At 32.6% G+C, this 18,634-nt stretch overlaps 1 protein-coding gene across 3 annotated transcripts; it reads left to right on the top strand.

Moving 5' to 3' along the window:
- The first annotated feature begins 1,906 nt into the window (after positions 1-1,906).
- Positions 1,907-9,764, top strand: LOC129907014 (synaptic vesicle glycoprotein 2B-like). Of its 3 annotated transcripts, none has more exons than XM_055983047.1 (9): positions 1,907-2,006; positions 2,336-2,557; positions 6,481-6,600; positions 6,668-7,447; positions 7,508-7,657; positions 7,726-7,937; positions 8,888-9,108; positions 9,165-9,324; positions 9,388-9,764. In XM_055983047.1, the coding sequence occupies exons 2-9, from the start codon at positions 2,366-2,368 to the stop codon at positions 9,566-9,568; spliced, it is 2,016 nt and encodes a 671-aa protein (XP_055839022.1). In that variant the 5' UTR covers positions 1,907-2,006; positions 2,336-2,365; the 3' UTR covers positions 9,569-9,764. The 3 variants fall into 3 exon arrangements, with proteins under 3 accessions (XP_055839022.1, XP_055839020.1, XP_055839021.1); XM_055983045.1 differs by having other exon boundaries at positions 6,478-6,600; XM_055983046.1 differs by having other exon boundaries at positions 1,964-1,997; positions 6,478-6,600.
- The last annotated feature ends 8,870 nt before the right edge of the window (positions 9,765-18,634 follow it).

Here is an 18,634-nt window from a genome sequence, read left to right as displayed (position 1 = left end):
AGTTAGAATTTTTTAAAGTCAACCATGTCGAATTTCCAGACTGAGATTGAGATTACGGTACTTCCTACACTGATAGCTGGTCATCGGCAACAGATCTCCACAGGTGTTTTGAGGTGTTTTGAGGTATTTTTAAATTTTTTTTCAATTTAAGATTGTGTAACTTGTAGAGCACGTAACGTTATGTGTGATATATCAAATAAAAGGTTATGTTAGCAGCATGCGTATTAAAGTTAAATCAAATTTGTATGTGCACTAGATCAAAAGATATAACGTGTGTTGGAAAAGAACATCTTTTTACCGTTATCTCCGAATTTTGAATATGAAATTAATTGAAATTTACAATAATGTACAATAATATATTATTTAATTACCTATCTACAGTACAAATTTCATTCATCTATCTATTAAAACAAAAAAGTTATAACAAGTTGAAGTCGTGTCGCGTTTTCGTTTCATTTTGTTTCAAATCACTACGATACTAAAGAAGTTTTCACTTCAAAAATTCGAACTAATTTTTTTACAAAAAAATTTTTTTTTTTAAATGCAATATAAATAAGTTCTTTGAAAAGAAGTCGTTAATGTTAATGCAGATATATTCGTACATTAAAATGGAAACTTGGTGTAATTTTTTCCTCGCCAAACGCTCCAAATTAAGTATTCGGGTCACTAAGCAAGAGTTTCCCCAATCATGAATAAAAACTAGTAAATACGTTTACTAAAGAATTGACAGGTATAATCTATTCTGGGGTCGAATCACGGCCCAAGATTACGATCATACGTTCACGTTTTGGCTATTGCTGTCTCTATTTAATCAGTAGAAAAAGATAGGGACACATACGTTAACGAACATATGACGTAATTCGACCCTTGGATAAGCTAAAAATGTGGATAGGAAAATTTCATTACTTGAAACAGGTTTTTCTAATAAAAACCTTTTACTACTTTTAATGCATTATTGTTTAACGTCGAACTGTTACAAAAATACTAAACCTTTTAAACAGCCTTTGATCTTCTGTGCACTGGTAGTACCTAGAACTCTGTTTTAATTTATTTATTTCTTTTGTTGAACTTATTGTAATTCGGTCAGTGAGATTTTTCAACAAGAATATGTTACTCATAACATACATGTTACTCATACGCCACAGTGACTCAAAGTACAAAAGTAAAATCAATTTAATTACTAATTTAAATCTGTTCATCTATGTTACCATTGGCTGAATGTCAAAATTATGCTATCATTCATTCAAATTTCAATGGATGGAATGATATCGGAACCCTTGAGAGGTCATATTACAAGTGGAAATAGGTAGTGTACTTTGTACCCAATTATTTATCATGATTTATAATTTGCCATAATTTATCATAATTATAAAATTTTTTTTAACGATAGATTAAAATAATGAAATAGTGTTCTATCAAATTTCAGATACACGGAGCTGCTGTAAAATATTAATTCAGAAGTGACTTTCCAAAAGGGGATAAAAACACTTTTTGTCACTTCTCAGAAATTAAAAAAAAAAAAAACAAAAACAAAAATTGTGATTTTTCATACGATTTTCGTTTTCATCGGTTTTTTGAGCCCGATTTGTGATACCTCAGCTGTTTTCACAGGCTGATAAAACTGAGTATTCGAATGTGGAGAACAAAAAACTATGGAAAAAGCGAAAAGTTAATTTATTCCCACTGAAAAAGTCACTTCTCAGTTTTCTTTTAGTCCGTTAACCAATAGAGGGGAACCAAATCGAAAAAGCAAACAAAAATATTCTTTCCCAAAAAAAATTTCTATAATAAAGGATCAAAATTGAAAACTTAAATCCTTTCAAAACAATGTTAAAGGAAACACACCTCAAATGTGTTCTCTCTATTTAAACACATGCGCAAATCACAAACATCAAATAGGTTTTGAGTATTTTTATCATTACCACTTGTATTTATTTCATAAGTGCAGTCAATTACCTTTCTTAGCGTATTCAAGTTCGACTTTCTATCTTAATTGAGTAAATTTTGTAAGAAATTTATATTGCGTAGAAATTTTTAAAGTGTTTTAACTTTCTAAACTATCAACATTTTAATAATTCTTTCATCTAATTGTTTTTCAAAATGCATAATACTCTTCACTATTCAACCGGAATACCGGAGCACCACACAAACTGGATAAATCAATATCATTTCCTGTACACCCACTAACCTATATTTATTTATGTTGACATACACAATACTTAGTTTTTGTAGACAAAAACAAAACTGATAATCTCTTGTTTTGATGCTCATATATTGAATTTCCAAGTGCATTTTTATGTTATAAGATTATTTTTATTTTGTTTTGATTTTCTAGATGGTGTTGGAGTATTTTTAATAATACAAAATGGATGACGATTCTGAACAAGCCCTTTTAATGGGCAATCAACATTCTTCAAATGCAATGAGATATACAGATGGACCAAGTGTTGGACCACTTCTTCGTCCTGATGCAGATGCTGGTGCAACACCAACGTCATACGAAAATGATATTCAAAATGGGGGCAATAATAGCTTCCAGAATGACAATCCGGGAATGGTAAGATTTTATGTATGTTTGTATGTGTACAATATTTCAATTACATATACACGTTTAAATGAAGTTTTGCAACGGAAAATATTTTGTAGAACTAAAACGATGCATTTTTTTTTGGCAAGAATCAAATTTTGCAATTATTTATAGTGAAATAGGCAAAGTATACAACAATTTAGTACCTAGTAAATAAAATCAAAATATATATATCGATCAGGTTTATGAGACATCTACAAAAAGAGCTAGAATTTTTTGAACTCGATCAAATTTCATTAAAATAAAGGAGAAAAAACATTTATTTTTATGTTCACCATGTGAAAGCTTATTATTTCACCTTTCAAATCACGTATCAATCTCATTTCAAAGATGCCTACAAGAGAAGTTAGAATTTTTTAAAGTCAAACATGTCGAATTTAAAGACTGAGATTACGGTACTTCCCACACTGGTGGCTGTTCATGATCAATAGATCTCCACTGGGGTTTTGAGGTTTTTCGCAAGTTCCTTGATTTAACATTGTGTAGCTTGTAGTTAGTCTACCGTTATGTGTGATATACCAAATGAAAGGTAATTGTATCAGGATGCTCATTAAAGTTTAATTAAATTTCTATCTGCTCTTTGTCAAAAGTTTTAACCTGTTGAATTCTGAAATTTTATTTTACCGTTATCTCAAAATTTTGTTTACGAAAATGATTGAAACTTGTAACACATATAGTCGTAGCCTTTGGTCTATCATTACTCCATATATTTTCATCCTGTATCTATTAAAGAAAAAAAGATAAAAATAAAAAACAATGAAAATCGGTTAAAAACGCTCAAAAAACGTGTTTTTTAAGAACTTGTTTCTTCCTTTATTCAATCAAAACTCACTTAACGTTTCCAAGTTTTTGCACATGAATGCATAAGGCCAAAACCTACATGTCCTATAAGTTTACAAAAATTACCCAAAAATACCCCTAAAAAACAAGGTGTTTTTCAAAAATTCATATTTCGAAACGCAGAGTGTTGGAAAAAAGTCCGTATCAAACCCCTAATTTTTTTCTCTCATCTTTCATCTGGCATCTTTAGAATTGTCAAAAAAAATTTCCTTTACCCAAAATCATCATTTTGTTATAGCCCCAACACATGTACAACGTTCAAACAAAACGTTATAGGTTAGTTTAAAAAATTTTTGGAATTTTTTCTTGAATGCAGTTATTCTTAAATTAATCTCATCTATCTATAGCAAAAAAAAAATCAATTTTCTACGACTTTGCGTTTAGATTTTAGAACAAATTTCATCTTTCCGTTTTACCCCTGTTTACCCTATTAAATGACGGAATTTTTAAAAATCCTTCATTTGGATTAAGCTTCAAGTTATTATCTTTCAAATAAGTTATAGAAGATTTTTGTATCTCTAATAGTTTATTTTTAATTCTGAATTTAAATTTATAGAATAGAAAATGGGGTCACTTTTTTGTGGTGGCTGCCATGGTTCATCGATTTATAAGACGTTATCACGCCCTGCTGAATGAATACCTCAACTTTGGCTAAAATTAGGCATAGATTTTTCTTAGATGCTTCTGTCGAACGATTATCTTCAGTTAATGTTGACTCTTTATTCTCGATGAATTTCATTCCGTTAATTCAACTGGAGTGCTTCAGAACGCCAATTCTTGTTTTATGCCATCATTGTCCATAGGTGGAAACGTTGTTTTGTATGTGCTATGCTGTACTGTATTGGTAGCATCGGATCAGCTTTAGTCTCTTCGAGATTTAACTTTCAAGCCATTGCTCAGCGACGCAATGGATCTGACCTAATTCAAGGTTAGATGCTACTCGTATCAAAAATAAATTTAAAAAAGAAATCAAAATAATTTATTACAAAACCAAGTTCAAATTAAGCACCTTGCATCAATAGGGGGGTAGATCCAAATTTGACTTTTTGTGGGAAACTAAAAAAAAATTTCTTTATACAGGGGGTCCCAAAAGTTAACGTCGAAACGAAAACGGTAGATAGGGTAGGTGGTGAAAGTTATCAGAAAAATAATTAAAAAAATCGCAGCCATATATTTTAGGAGTTATGGGCATTTGAAAGTCGAAAAAATGGTCACCCTGTGACGGTTTTTCATGTGCCGGGACTACAAATCTTAATTTTTCTCATTTTTTTCTTTTGTTACGGAACCTTGAATAACTCTGCTATCAAATGCATTCAAAAATTTTAACTCAGCTGTATCAGTTTTAAAGAAAATATTACTTTTTTACCCAACTTAGTACTAAAAAATTTTACATGACTCTAATTCAATGAGCCGTAGTGTAAAACAAATGCACTACAATGTTTCGGCAAGTTGCCTTAAAAGTTGGTGTGTTCAATTCTCTTTTCAAAATGGTTTAACATTGTTGGGAATATTTCATAAATAACCGAGATAAAATTTTTTTTCTTAAGAAATCCGACTTTTTTTTAGGTAGTTTTTAGATATTATTTAAGTTTTTGTATTCTGAAAGGTTCTGAAAGGGTATAGTTACTTATTTTACGAATGTTTTAAAATGACATGCTATTAAAAAAATTGCTTATTTTAACTTATCGAACTCGAGATAACAATTTTACATTACATTACGATGATGAAAAATGCCAAAAAGTGGGTGTGGCAATTTTGTCTGTCTGTCCGTCTGTAAGTACCTCGAGCTACAGCCTAAACTACTGGAACGATTTTCTTCCAGATTGGTTTTTGGGTGATTCCCTAAAGGAAAAATTGAATTTTTTTTTAGGAGCAAAGCAAACGATGCTTGTCATATTATAACGGAAATAGAAAAGTTAATTTTCAAAAAATACATTTTTGGGTTTATAAAAAATATTTCAATTTTTTTTTTTGAAAAATCAAAAAATTTTTGAAAATTTAATTTTTATGTGTAAATTAATTATTTCTTAAAAATGACATACCAAAATGACATAAAAAATGACATATAAAAACAGATTTTATTTTTTTGCACTACTAATGAAGTTTCTTGAAAATATCAAAATTTAATTTTTCCTAATTTTCTTGAATAAAAAGCTTTAACATTAAAGTTACTTTTAGCATAAGAGCAAGTGCAATTTATTTTTTGGATGTTTAAGATAAAAAATATAATAATAATAAATAGTATAAATAACACATAAAATTTTACAAAATATTTGTCGGTGGAGTTATGTGAAAGACTTCATAACAGCTATAATACATTTATTTAATTTTTTGACATTTAGCATTCATTATAAATAGGTACTAAAAATCTAATGAGTTTAAAAAATTATCTTGAGTGAAAAAGTGTTTTTTTGTTTGAAGAATAGATGAAATTTAGAAATAGTACCAGAAAAACTATGAACAAAATGGTACCCTACAATTGTTTTGGGAAATAAGGAAAATCCGTTATAACTTCCGATAAAATCAATGTTATAAAAATGGTACCTATTTGGTATAGTTTTGGATGAAAAAGTGTTTTTTTTTTTCAAAAACGGAGTAAAGTCTGTAATAAGTCCCAAAAAGCCAATGCAACAAATTGTCTCACAAATTGTGTTTATCAATGTAGAACAGTTATCTTATACCTACCATTAGACTGTGAGTTGAATCTGGTAGTTCTAATTTTTGAGCAAAGTTCTTTATTGTTATGGCAAAATGAACATCTTAAGTTTTCGGGCTCCATTATCGAACGCACCAGTTTCAAAAATGCATAACATTTCGAAAAATATCTACTGTTCAATCTTTGGTGACTCTAGTCCTTAAAGTTTCAGTAAAAATTTCTTGGTGGTGTGGGCTGAATTTGAACACAGAACTTCTGACGTGACAGTCCATCACACTAACTACTACGCTAAATGGTACTAAATTGATAGATCTAGTTTATATGAATACCAAAGTTTTTCTTTTTTTTGTATGCTACATTTGTCTCTTACTCTACTTATATCCTTTTTTTACAGAAGAATTCTTCAGGAAATAATGCATCCGACCAAAATCATAGCACCGACATACTAACAGATATTATGGTTAAAGCGGGTGGTGCAACTTTAAGACAACAATTCCATGCAGATGCTCTCAAGCAAGTAAGTTGTAATTTCCAATACATACTTGATAAACAATTAAAAACAACTTAAATTTTTTCTTCAAAAGATTGGATTTGGACGATATCAAATAATTCTAATTATTACAACAGGAATTGCTCTAGCAACTCAAGTTGCTCAACTATTTTCTCTATACTTCATAATGCCATCAATTGATTTGGAATTTTGCATGACACCACTGCAAAAGAAAACACTAATTCACTCCAATCTAATTGGAGCATTTTTTGGTGCAACATTTACAAGTGGTTGTGCTGAGCTATTTGGCCGAAAGAGAACACTCTTAACTTGTTTTATCTGCATGATAATATTTTCTATTGTTGCAGCATTTATGCCAGTTTTTAGATTTTTCGGTGCAGCTCGAATGTTTGCTTCAGCTTTTGGAGCAGGGACATTCCCAATTGCTGCAACTTATGTCTGTGAAACAACTCCACCACATTTGAGAGGTCGAGCTTTGGGAATGGTAACTTCGACAGGAGGGATTGGAGCTATGCTTGCTGCTGTAATATCTTGGTCAATATTACCGAAATCTGGGATGCAACTGATGCAGGAACTTGATGAACATTTCAGTGGATGGCATACTTATTCGTTGGTAATGGCAATGCCTGCCATAGTTGTAATTATTGGATTGGTGTTTCTTAATGAATCACCTCGGTGGTTATTGAGCCGAGGTAGGGAAGCCGAGGCTCTGAAGATCTATCAGAAAATGTATCGTTGGAATAACTCAAAGGGAACATACAGTTTTCTAGAAATGGCTGTTCCCAGGATGAAATATAGAAAGAGTTCTGGAAGTGGTGAAAAGAAAAGTGGTTTCTTAAATTGTTTGTCGGAGGTGATTTTAACGTGAAAATTTTTCTTCAGGAAATAAGTTTAGCTATTGTACTTTTTACAGATTTTCTGTTGCTATCGTTCCCCAGTTTGGAGGACCAATGGAATAATTGCTTGTATTTGGATATTAGCCATGTTTGTTGGCTATGGACTTCCAGTTTATGCTTTTAATAATGGCCGATATATAGAATCTCATCAATTTACTGAAAGAACAGTTAAGAGTCTAAATCTTTGAAAAACATTGAAAGAATGATTTTTAAACATTGTTTTTTGTGCTTTCAGAACTATACCATCTATAAAACATTTGATAATGTTGAATTTTCTGAAGACATTGTAAATAGAATTTTCGGAAGCTGTAATTTCGTCAATTGTACATTCAATCAAAAACTGTTAAATTATGTACAATTTGAGAATTGTACATTCGTTAATAGTAATTTTCATGGAATCACTGCCGCTTACACAACATTTTGGTATTCAATTTTCAATAATGTCAAGTAAGTATAGAGCACAAAGACCCTTACACCCAAGCACATTAAGACCCAAAGACTCAAAGACCCAAAGACACATAGACTCAAAAGACGCATACACCCAAATATCCAAGGATTCAAAGACCCACAGGTCCAAGGACCCAAAGACCCATAGATGCATAGACCCATAGATCCAAAATCCCAAAGAATCAATGACCCAAAGATCAGAAGACCCAAAGACAAAAGTATTCAAAGACCAATATACCCAAATACCAAAAGACCCAAAGACACATAGACCCAAAGACGAATAGATGCATAGACTATTAGACGTAAGGCCCATAGACGCATAGACACATAGACCCGAGTAAAAATAGAAATTGAATTTTTAAAGAAAAAAATAAAATATATCTTGACCACCGCACCCACAGCTGCACCACTACCGTTTGGCGGAAAATCTCAGCGCACAACCGCCACACCATTTCATTTTGAATGAAAAATTCGCTGCACCATGATACATAATTTTGGATTATTTATTGAAGATAAAATTTTTGAGAGTAAAATGTTTGATCATGGTGCAGACGTGATGCGGCGGTGGTTCACGGAATTTTTCATTCAAAATGAAATGGTGCAGTCGTGGTGCGGAGGTGGTGTACCAAATTTTTTCATTCAAAATGAAATGGTGCGGACGTGGTGCAGTCGTGGTGCAGCGGTGGTGTACCAAATTTTTCATTCAAAATGAAATGGTGCGGACGTGGTGCAGTCGTGGTGCGGCGGTGGTGCAGCGAATTTTGTCATATGTTTTTCAAAATGAAATGGTGTGGACATGGTGCAGCGGTGGTGCGGCGGTTAAGAAATTTTTGATCATGGTGCGGTGTTGTGGCAAAATTTCATTTTTACTCAAGGACCCAAAGACCCAAAAACTCTAAGACCCATTTTTCAACAGTAATATTAATATAATTGTATCCTTTTTTTTTCAGATTCATCGATACAAATCTAAAATCGAAAAATTTTATTGGCTGTGAAAAGATTAACACAGAATTTGATCAGATTAACAGCGATTGTGATCAACCTTTTGAACTTTATACATTTTTCTACAAAGTAATGCACGATGCTAATATTGAGGTGATTGTTCCATCGATAATAGTCCTGTTTTGGGGTGGTGAGATACTCAATCGGATTGGTCGAATTCAATTTGCAAGTGAGTCCTTATTTGTATCCTTTCTTCGATTTTCTTCAGAGTTTGTGTCCTTTTAGCTTCTTGCATTCTAATTGCTTTGGCAGTTTGCTCATTAATTGAGTTCGTTTCCGACGGAGAGTACATTTATTGGACTGTTGGATTTGTTCAAGGATCTATTCTGTGTGGTTTGCAGGCTTTAACTTTGTACTCGATTGAATTTAATGGCACAATGGTCAGGTAGGTGGTCTATTAACTATTTTTCAAAATTTAGATTTCTGAAAAAAATTTTATTCTTTATAGATCCTTAATTTGTGGAATTCAAGTAAGCTTTGGCTTTTGGGGTGCATTCCTGGGATCTATTGTTTATGATAAAATAATGCCAGAAGGAAATGCACGTGTTGTTGCATTGGCATCAGTACTTTGTCTCTTTGTATTGTGTTTTTTGAGTACATTCCTTAAAGAAACAAAGAAATTATTGTAAACATTGATAAAGAATTGTAAGAAAAAAAAAATCCATTAATATTATATTCTGTAGTGGAAATAATCATTTTTTTGGAAAACTTTTTATAAAGATTCCAAAATTGTCGCAATCATATCTCTAACGCTGCTAACTAATCTCTACATATCGTGAAACGAATAAATGTGTACCTATATCTGTGTAAAGGATGGTAAAAAAATTTGTTTTGTTTAATTTAAAACTTAATGTTTCATGGTAAAAATGCTTAAATGTGACTCAGGCCTGTGTAAAAAAAGAAATGATTCTTCACATTCTTGAGCCAAAGCTGAACCTTAGCTAGTCTGCTTAAATACATACATACACTCAGAGAAAAAATAACTATTTTAATAGTTAATAAATACCTGGATAACTATTTTAAATAGTCATTATTGAATATTTTAATAGTGTAAATTGACTATTCCCGATATTAACTATTTTTTCTCTGAGTGAGGTTGTAAAAGCTGAACTCAGTATGCACCACGTAGGTAAATACAATCGGCTCTTAATCAAATAATTCAAATCATACCGGTCAATCAATGAATGTATTGGAGCGCCTCTAGTGGAATAAAAATATATTATAAAAATAGCAAGGACAAGAACCGACTGAAGACAAAAGTGTTATATTTTTTACTCAACTCATTATACAAAATAAGGGTTGGTGAACAGACTACGAGAATTCTCTTTTTCGGAGTCATTTTCTTTTTGAAATATAAAAACACTGTTAAGTGTTTTCAAAATCAGTTTTACTTGCGATATAGGTATCTACTACATATGTACATGGGCACATAAATCAAGTTATGCATTCGTACAAAAAAAGAACGTGACATTACTATGATAGAGAATTAAAAAAAAGTGCGTCCCGGAAGTCCGTCTGTAAATGGCTACAGCCTAAAGGGAAGGACCAATTGACATCAAACTTGTTAAGTAGGATTTTTTGGAGATTCCAAGGGTTTTTGGAATTAATTTTTTTGGACTAAAAATAAAGGAACCTTTCATATGTACAAATTTCGGAAAATTTAAATTTGTCAAAAAAATTCAAATGTTGGTTTTTAAGTAAGGTCTAGCTTTTCATGATTTTTTTTCGAAAATCATTCAGTACCTGTCATAGAACTGTTTTTTTTTTTCAAATCTGATTTTTTGCCAAACTACTAATTCTATTTTAACCAAATTTTTATATGCAAAAGCATTTTATATAATTTAAATATTAGTCAGAAATAAGATTTTGAAAACAAAATTGGTTTTTGAAAAATCAAATTTTCGAAAACGAGACATTGGATTTTTTTGAAATTTTGGTTTAAGACGTTCATTTGTGATTTCTACAAAATAATTTATAAAAAATTAGTTTTTTTTTTTTTTTAAACGGATCTAACGATTTTAAATTGTTTCCTTTTTTAAAAATGCATCTTTATAAAATAAATTAAATTGCATACTTGATTTGAAGCCCAATTTTATTTCAGATCTTGTTTTATGCCTTTGAAAAGCTAATTTTATGTTTTTTTTTGTTTTTACCTACATTTACCAAATTTCTATATAAAAAGTTTTAAAAATATTACTTGAACTCTAAGAACAAGTTCATGCGATCCCGTCGTGTATTTTATTTTCATTATGGGTAGTTCCATGAGAGTATATAGGCATAATTTTGTACGTTTTTGGCTCTTATTTATTTACCTGTTCACTAAATTAAGTATTTTAATACATTAATTTTAATACATTAATTTTAATACATTAATAAAATTTGCTGTCTTCAAATAAGATGTAACGGGTGTGACGTTAGAGAGGCACACCAATTTAAACAAAGATGGACCTAGCAGACGCAGGAAACTTCAGGACTTTTAACAAATTGTAAATGAAAACGACTTATTTTTATCATTGTCCAGTTTTCATGGCTGCTAGTTCATGGGTATACCAAGTAATTCGTTTGCAACAAAAAAAACTTTATTTGGAAAAATTTAATTTTCTCAAAAAAACGATTTTAATAAAACAAATCAATTTACTAGGTTCCTACCTACTATGTACTTACTTTTTTAAACGAAATCTTATACTGAAAAAGATTTATCTCAAAATTAATACAGAAGTTAGAAATTTCCAAAATAATTTTGTCTTGTTATCATTCCTTCTAAGTATTTATAAAATTTAAAGAAATTCAATTATTAATAGCCCAGTAATTTTAGGCATTTTTACCCCAATCTGCGGAAAAATTCCTACTGGGCTCGATTTTGGTATAGACCTTTGTTACGGCGTTGTTATGAAGATGCGAAAAATCGACATTGATATCGCGTCCGCGTTAGAAGTTATAGAGGTCAAAAGGTCACGAAAAACAGACCAAAATGTCTCAGGGTAGGTTATTTTGACCTGAGGGTCAAAATTAATTGCTAAGATTTTTATTAAATAGTTAGTTAGTAGCTAAGTAACTTAGTTAGTTAGTAAGTTAGTAAGTTAGTTAGTAAGTTAGTTAGTAAGTTAGTTAGTAAGTTAGTTTGTAAGTTAGTTAGTAAGTTAGTTTGAATATCGATTACAAGTGAAACTTATAAAAACGTATTAATTAAAAGCAAAAGAGATTACACATGTATTTTTCAGTATTCAAATATTGAATTATTCACTCTTAAAAAAACAAACCTATTATTACGTATCATGTATTATGCCTACGCTTGAAACAGCTCTATTCCAGAAACGGTTGGATTTACAGAAAAATGCATAAGGCAATATTTGTAGATAATTTTATGACGAACAGATTTTCCATAAACCTGTATTGACCTCCGAGCAACAGGTCACGAGATATATGCGAAAAACTGATTTTCGTGACCTTTTGACCTCTATAACTTCTAACGCGGACGCGATATCAATGTCGATTTTTCACATCTTCATAACAACGCCGTAACAAAGGTCTATACCAAAATCGAGCCCAGTAGGAATTTTTCCGCAGATAGAACCTAAAATTAATGGACTATAAATCTGTTCTTGTTGATTGTAAAAGTTAAAACAAATTGTATAATCTAGGTATACTTGCATTAGTTTGCTTCAATATCGTTCGAAAATGATATTAAAAAAATGTTTTGTAGGATAAAAAGAAATCAAGGGGCACGGTAGTGCCCAGCCAAGTTCTCTAGCAACTTTGGCACTACACCCTTATTTACAGGAAACAACTCAGGCCATTTTCGACCCCCCTCTAACTTCCACACCAAAGATGCTAGAAATTTCATACTCGCTACATTTATTGAGCTTGTCAAAACCAAACTCCTCACAAAATTTCAGCCTTTTACGATGAGTAGTTTCTGAGATATAGGGCTTCAAAAATCGCAAAAACCGTAACTGACTGACTCACTCACTCACTCACTCACTGACAGATCATCAAAATTATGGAGAACTTCCCGTTAACGTAGAAACTTGAAATTTTACACGGTGATAGGGCTTGTGGTGTATACAAAGGGAAAAATCGAAAATTTGAGATTTTCAATTCAGGGGGCGTGGCATCCGCCCATTTCCGCTGAATTTTCATTAAATATAATAGAGCACTTCTGATTATCGTAGAATCTTGAAATTTGGTAGAATGGTAGAGATGGTAGTTTATACAAAGGAAAAAATTTAAGGTTTGAGAATTTCAGCCAGGGGGCGTGGCAACCGCCCATTTTCACTGAATTTTCATCAAATATAGAGATTTTCAATTCTACAGCCATACCTTGCAAAAAGTAGTGAAATCACAACAAAAACATTACTGTTAAAAAAGGAGCCAAGTTCTCCTATGTTGAAATTATGCTGGCACAAAAAGTACTGAGATGTAAAAGTGTACCAAGTTCTAAAGTTTGGGTTCAAATTCGTATCAATAAAATTTGGATTGTTTACTTGGCAATTTTTGAAATAACTTTAAAAATCGGTAATTAAAAGAAAAATTGTCAAGAGAACAATCAAAATTTTATTGATACGAATTTGAACCCAAACTTTAGAACTTGGTACACTTTTACATCTCAGTACTTTTTGTGCCAGCATAATTTCAACATAGGAGAACTTGGCTCCTTTTTTAACAGTAATGTTTTTGTTGTGATAGATTTTTCTTGAAACATCCATTTCTTCAATAGTATGTTAGAGAATTTGTTTGAAATTTGATTAGGTACTCCAAAATTGGATATTAAAAATTATTTTTACTACCGATAGGGCAAGTTAAGGATTCGTAAAAAAATCGATTTCGAAATAATATTTACATGACATTACGATGATATAGAATTCAAAGAAAGCGATTTTTTTCAAACTTGGTAGTTAACAATTTTAGGGTATTCCCCAGAGTAAATTTCTTTTAGAACAAAAACTAACGGTACCTGTCAATATCCAAAATAGATTTTTTTGACCCGATATTTTCCATTCTTTACACTTGCTTTTACTACAAAAAATTAAATTCCATCAACATTTACCCCATAACGAGAATTTGATGAACTTTTTACACACACATTTTTTTCTGGAAAGCCCCAATTATTGAATTTACTTTACTCATAAAATCTCACAAAATTCCCACCCTCTAAGCAATATTGCACGCGACGCACCGGGCTTATGTTTCTAAATGACAAACAAATTAACTTATTTTATCTAGAATTAAATCCTCAAAGCGGTAAATTTTAATCCGAATTTAGAAATCCTTGTGCTCACATACAAAATACCTATACAAAAATTCAAAACGTTTTGTACGGAGGATGGTCCAATGTAATTGTAAACCAAACGTCTTGTTCTCAAAACAAATAAACACACAAGCTACAATGTGTACGTACTCGTATCTATATAGAAAGTTCGATGCCAAATATTTGTCCACATTTGCGACTTAACAGACGAACTTACATCCCTTAATCGTTGTTAATCCAATTGAAGGCAATGAAAAAGGGAACAGACCCACCTCTTAGGTCAACACCTATATCTTTATATCTTCTGTTGCACTTGCAGAGAACACAGGTTAACCCAAAGTCGTATACAAGCTCCGATATGTACACACGGGTTATAACTATTTTAAGTGCGCAATACAATGGGCGATCTTAATCCTTTTGGCATTCGCAAATAAACTACTGACCATTGTCTTTGGCGACAGTCCAAAACAGGATAATAAACGTGCGAAATTTATATAGGTAGCTTTCAGGAATCCTTTCATCGCGATTTTGTGTGCGAAAGACCTGTTTGTGTACTAAAACCACTCGATAATCCCTTTATGCCGTGAAGATGGACGAAAGTCAAAGCCAAAAGAGGTAGATTGTAGATTCGCAAAAAAAAGGGGTGCGCACTCTGTCGTGATGCGAATATAATAGAAAATTGCCAAAAAGGATTGTAAAAGGATGATATGCTTGCTAATTCGCCAGTGGCTACTTTTCGCTCGCTCGCTGAATAGAGGTAGACCAATGCATCAGCTTCCGTTGCCCGCATAGACTTATGGGTCTTTGGTTTTGTGTCTGTTTGTCAATGTCGATTGTTTGACGAAAAACCTAGGCGGTTTAAATATATCCTTTTTTCCACAAAAACCAATAAAACTGCAAATGAATCCTTTTTCTGTTTCAAAAAGGAGTTTGGAAGTAACCGTGGCCGAAGGCAGTCGTGGCCGAAGGCAGTCGCAGCTCTTGGAGCTAGTAAAAGTTTAACGTAAAGTTATATTATCTGGACGAGTTACTAATGGGTCTGTGGGATTGCCCCAACCCATTCGTATGTCCAACAAACACGTGTGACTTATAAGTCAACACCAGCAATAGATAATTAGCCACAGCTAATTTCAAATAGTGATGGAGATCCGGACGAGTCACTTACGGGTCTGCGGGATGCCCCAACCCGTTCGTGTGTCCTGCAAAGAACGTGCGACTTTGAAGTCGACATAAATCATCAACAGCAACAGACAATTAGCCACAGCTAATAATAACACAAAAAGTGACTAGGATGGATAATTACATCGCCATAAAACAGGGAAACTAGTATGTACAAAAAGTTAAACTGTGCTAACAGTACAACATAACACACCACAACAGTAAATAGCGGCATTTCATCGCACGCTATATCCATACAAGTAAGCGGTACGAATCATAACGGCGCATCGAAACACCTGATGCTAAAACTGAAAGCATATTCCCTAGTACATCTAAAATACTTTAAAACATATTCGCCAGTTAATTGATTTAATTTCATCTAAATTGAATGTTTTATTGTTTGCTACAATGTGATTTTACTTGTATGTTTAATGTATATATGGCGCTCTCGCTTCATAAACTCAAAAGAAACAAAAAAGAAAAGAAACGAAAAAAAAATAAAAATCTCAAGCAATATGTTAGATATTAAGCATATCACTGCACTGGCCAGTTTTCGTATATATGTAGTTTTAAGATAGGTTAAGTTTATTGTATATATGTATTCGTGACTACCGTCACAAACAAATTCAACTAAATGCTTATGAGCAAAAGCAGTCCAACCATATATTTAGTTTTATATAAATACTGACAGCCACGAGGCTTTACAAAAAAAATACTCGAAAAAGAAGGCAATACTTTATAGCCACTTTAGTACAATAAAAGCTATTGTTAGAATAAGATATAAAATGTAACCTAACTTTGAAGACTCAATAAAATTCAATTCAATTCAATTCTGTTTCAAAAAGGGTTGTTGTCTTTATTTTCGTCTCATTTCAGAGCTGAAATATATGACAGGGCAATTGCCCCGAAATCATTTTGTACTAACAACTGCAATAAACTGTTTTACTATTGCCGCTGATTGTTTCGACTTTGTGACATTTTATAGAGGTTCAAAGAGTTGAGTGAACGAGGTTTTTTCGGGAAAAAGGGTAGATTTGTTTGGAATGGAAGAAGAGAGATACCTACGTGGAAAGGGTTGATTTTTTTTTTTGCAAAATTTTGTTGGTTTACTTTTGTTTATGTTTGTTTACTAGAATGTGCACCCCTCCTCACAAAGTTTATGATACCTATTTTAGAGGGTTTACTTTGTCAACTTTGTGAGGAGAGAAACGAAACATGTTGGGGAATTACAAAATCATGGCGAATTAGTTTTATGACGTCATGCTTATTGTCTTTATTTTCGCCCTGAAAGAAGTTCAAAACTATAGGCTCGAAGGCTTAAATATTGACTTGATAAGTTGCCTTTTTGAATTTTGAACGTTTCTGAAGCTTTAGAAGACTTCTTCCAAAATTTCTATTACTACAACGAAATATTTTTTGAACTAAACAGTTCACAGTTTTGCTGAATTGTTTATTTCTGCTGAATTGTTAGACATCCTAACTCAAATCATAAAATAACGAATCACAATATGTCGCGCCCTAACGGAGACGTTCCGCCTCCATATTATATCCCTTATAAGCATCCACTTAAATACATAGCCACTAGTTTGGTTTCTTTGTCGCTATTATTCTCTCAAAGACATGTTCAATAATAATTATTATTTGATTCTATTATCCCTCGAATGGGAAACAAAATAAAAATCGAATTCTTCCGGTTGCAATATATTCATATCTATTTATCCCGCCCGACAGACCGCCTGGGAAGCCACTTAAAACCGCCAGTCGCACCGCAATGTATTTATGAGAACCAAGTTCAAAAAGATTGAACACACACGCTCTAAAATGTATTTATTCTTGTTCGCAAATTAGCCTCTACTTAAAGTGTTGTAATGGATCGTCAAGTGGATCGGCCTAGTAGAAGTTAGTCGTTTTATACACAAATAGAAGTTACGACAGACGAAACCAAACACCGAATGTCGTCTCGTAATATCTGGCTGCTGCGATAGAAGGGGTCTGTTTGTCGGCGTGATTATCATAATGTCGTGTTTTTATTTTTAATATAGGTCTCTGAGATATTGCAAAATAAAGAATCTCAAATAAGTAGTTGGGTATTCGTATTTTTTGTGTTTATGGCTTTGTTTAAAGGCCGATCATTTCCTGTTTATATTCTTCTTTCGAGTAAAAATGGAATTCCACCGCACCACCACCGCTGCACCACGTCCGCACCATTTCATTTTGAAAAAATGAAAAAAAATATAAAAACAAATCGCTGCAACACCGCCGCACCAAGACTGCACCACGTCCGCACCATTTAATTTTGAATGAAAACTTCAGTGCGCCACCGCCGCATCATGTCTGCACCATGATCAAAAATTCTATTCTCGTACATACTTATACAAAGTTATTTTGACTTGAGCAACAAATTGCCAGTTCGTACAAACATGACTTGGTCGAGTGGTTAAGGCGTTGGACTTCTAATTGAAAGTGCTCTGGATTCTCGGGTTCGAAACTCCTTCTCGCCGTTATTTTTTTTTTATTTTTCAATAATCCCAAATTACGTATTATGGTGCAGCGAATTTTTCATACAAAATGAAATGGTGCGGACGTGGTGCAGTCGTGGTGCGGCGGTGGCGCGAAGAATTTTTCATTCAAAATGAAATGGTGCGGGCGTGGTGCAGTCGTGGTGCGGCGGTGGGTGTGTCAAAATTTTCCGCCAAACGGTGGTGACAGCTGTGGTGCTGCGGCCAAGATTTTTTAAATTGGGGATAAACCCCTATTGCCTTGTACTTTAAACCCAGATGGAGTTTTCATCAAAAACGAAGTTCAAACCGAACCAAATGCTATTCTTACCTATTGAGCTGGTCCTTGGTCATACTTTATCGCGGTTTTTGTCAATCTTTGCGCTATTTTCGCTTCTGTTCGCTTTTATCACTTTTGTCACTTTTTTCGCTTTTGTCTTTTTTGTCAAATAGTGTGAAATAAAATGATTAAAGTGACAAATTTAGTTACACATTTAAGAAGAATTTTGATGCAGTCAACCGCTGCTGGATGGAATCGCGGAATCAGTTGGAACTTTTAGTTTGCGAGAGTCTTTAATTCTCTCTGATTTAAGACAATCAGATTTTCAATCACAATAGAAAATACATTCAAGTCAAGTCAAATCGGATTTGCCTTTACAAAATTAACATTGACATTTTTCTTAAAATCAGTTTTGAATCCAATAAACGTTTTTTTTAACAAACATCATTATTCTTTATTTCCACAAATCCTAATACACTTCTATAATACCTCTTTGTTTTGTTAAGCAAAC

Source organism: Episyrphus balteatus, chromosome 1 (genome assembly GCF_945859705.1).
Source record: "Episyrphus balteatus chromosome 1, idEpiBalt1.1, whole genome shotgun sequence".
Classification (NCBI taxonomy): Eukaryota; Metazoa; Arthropoda; class Insecta; order Diptera; family Syrphidae; genus Episyrphus; species Episyrphus balteatus.
This window is presented reverse-complemented; position numbering and strand designations above follow the sequence as displayed.

Excerpts from the sequence above, each read along its gene's own strand:
- LOC129907014 (XM_055983045.1), top strand. The coding sequence starts at position 2,366 with ATGGATGACGATTCTGAACAAGCCCTTTTAATGGGCAATCAACATTCT. Across the intron at positions 7,658-7,725 it reads ATCAATTTACTGAAAGAACA|AACTATACCATCTATAAAAC; the intron begins GTTAAGAGTCTA and ends TTGTGCTTTCAG. Across the intron at positions 7,938-8,887 it reads TCAATTTTCAATAATGTCAA|ATTCATCGATACAAATCTAA; the intron begins GTAAGTATAGAG and ends TTTTTTTTTCAG.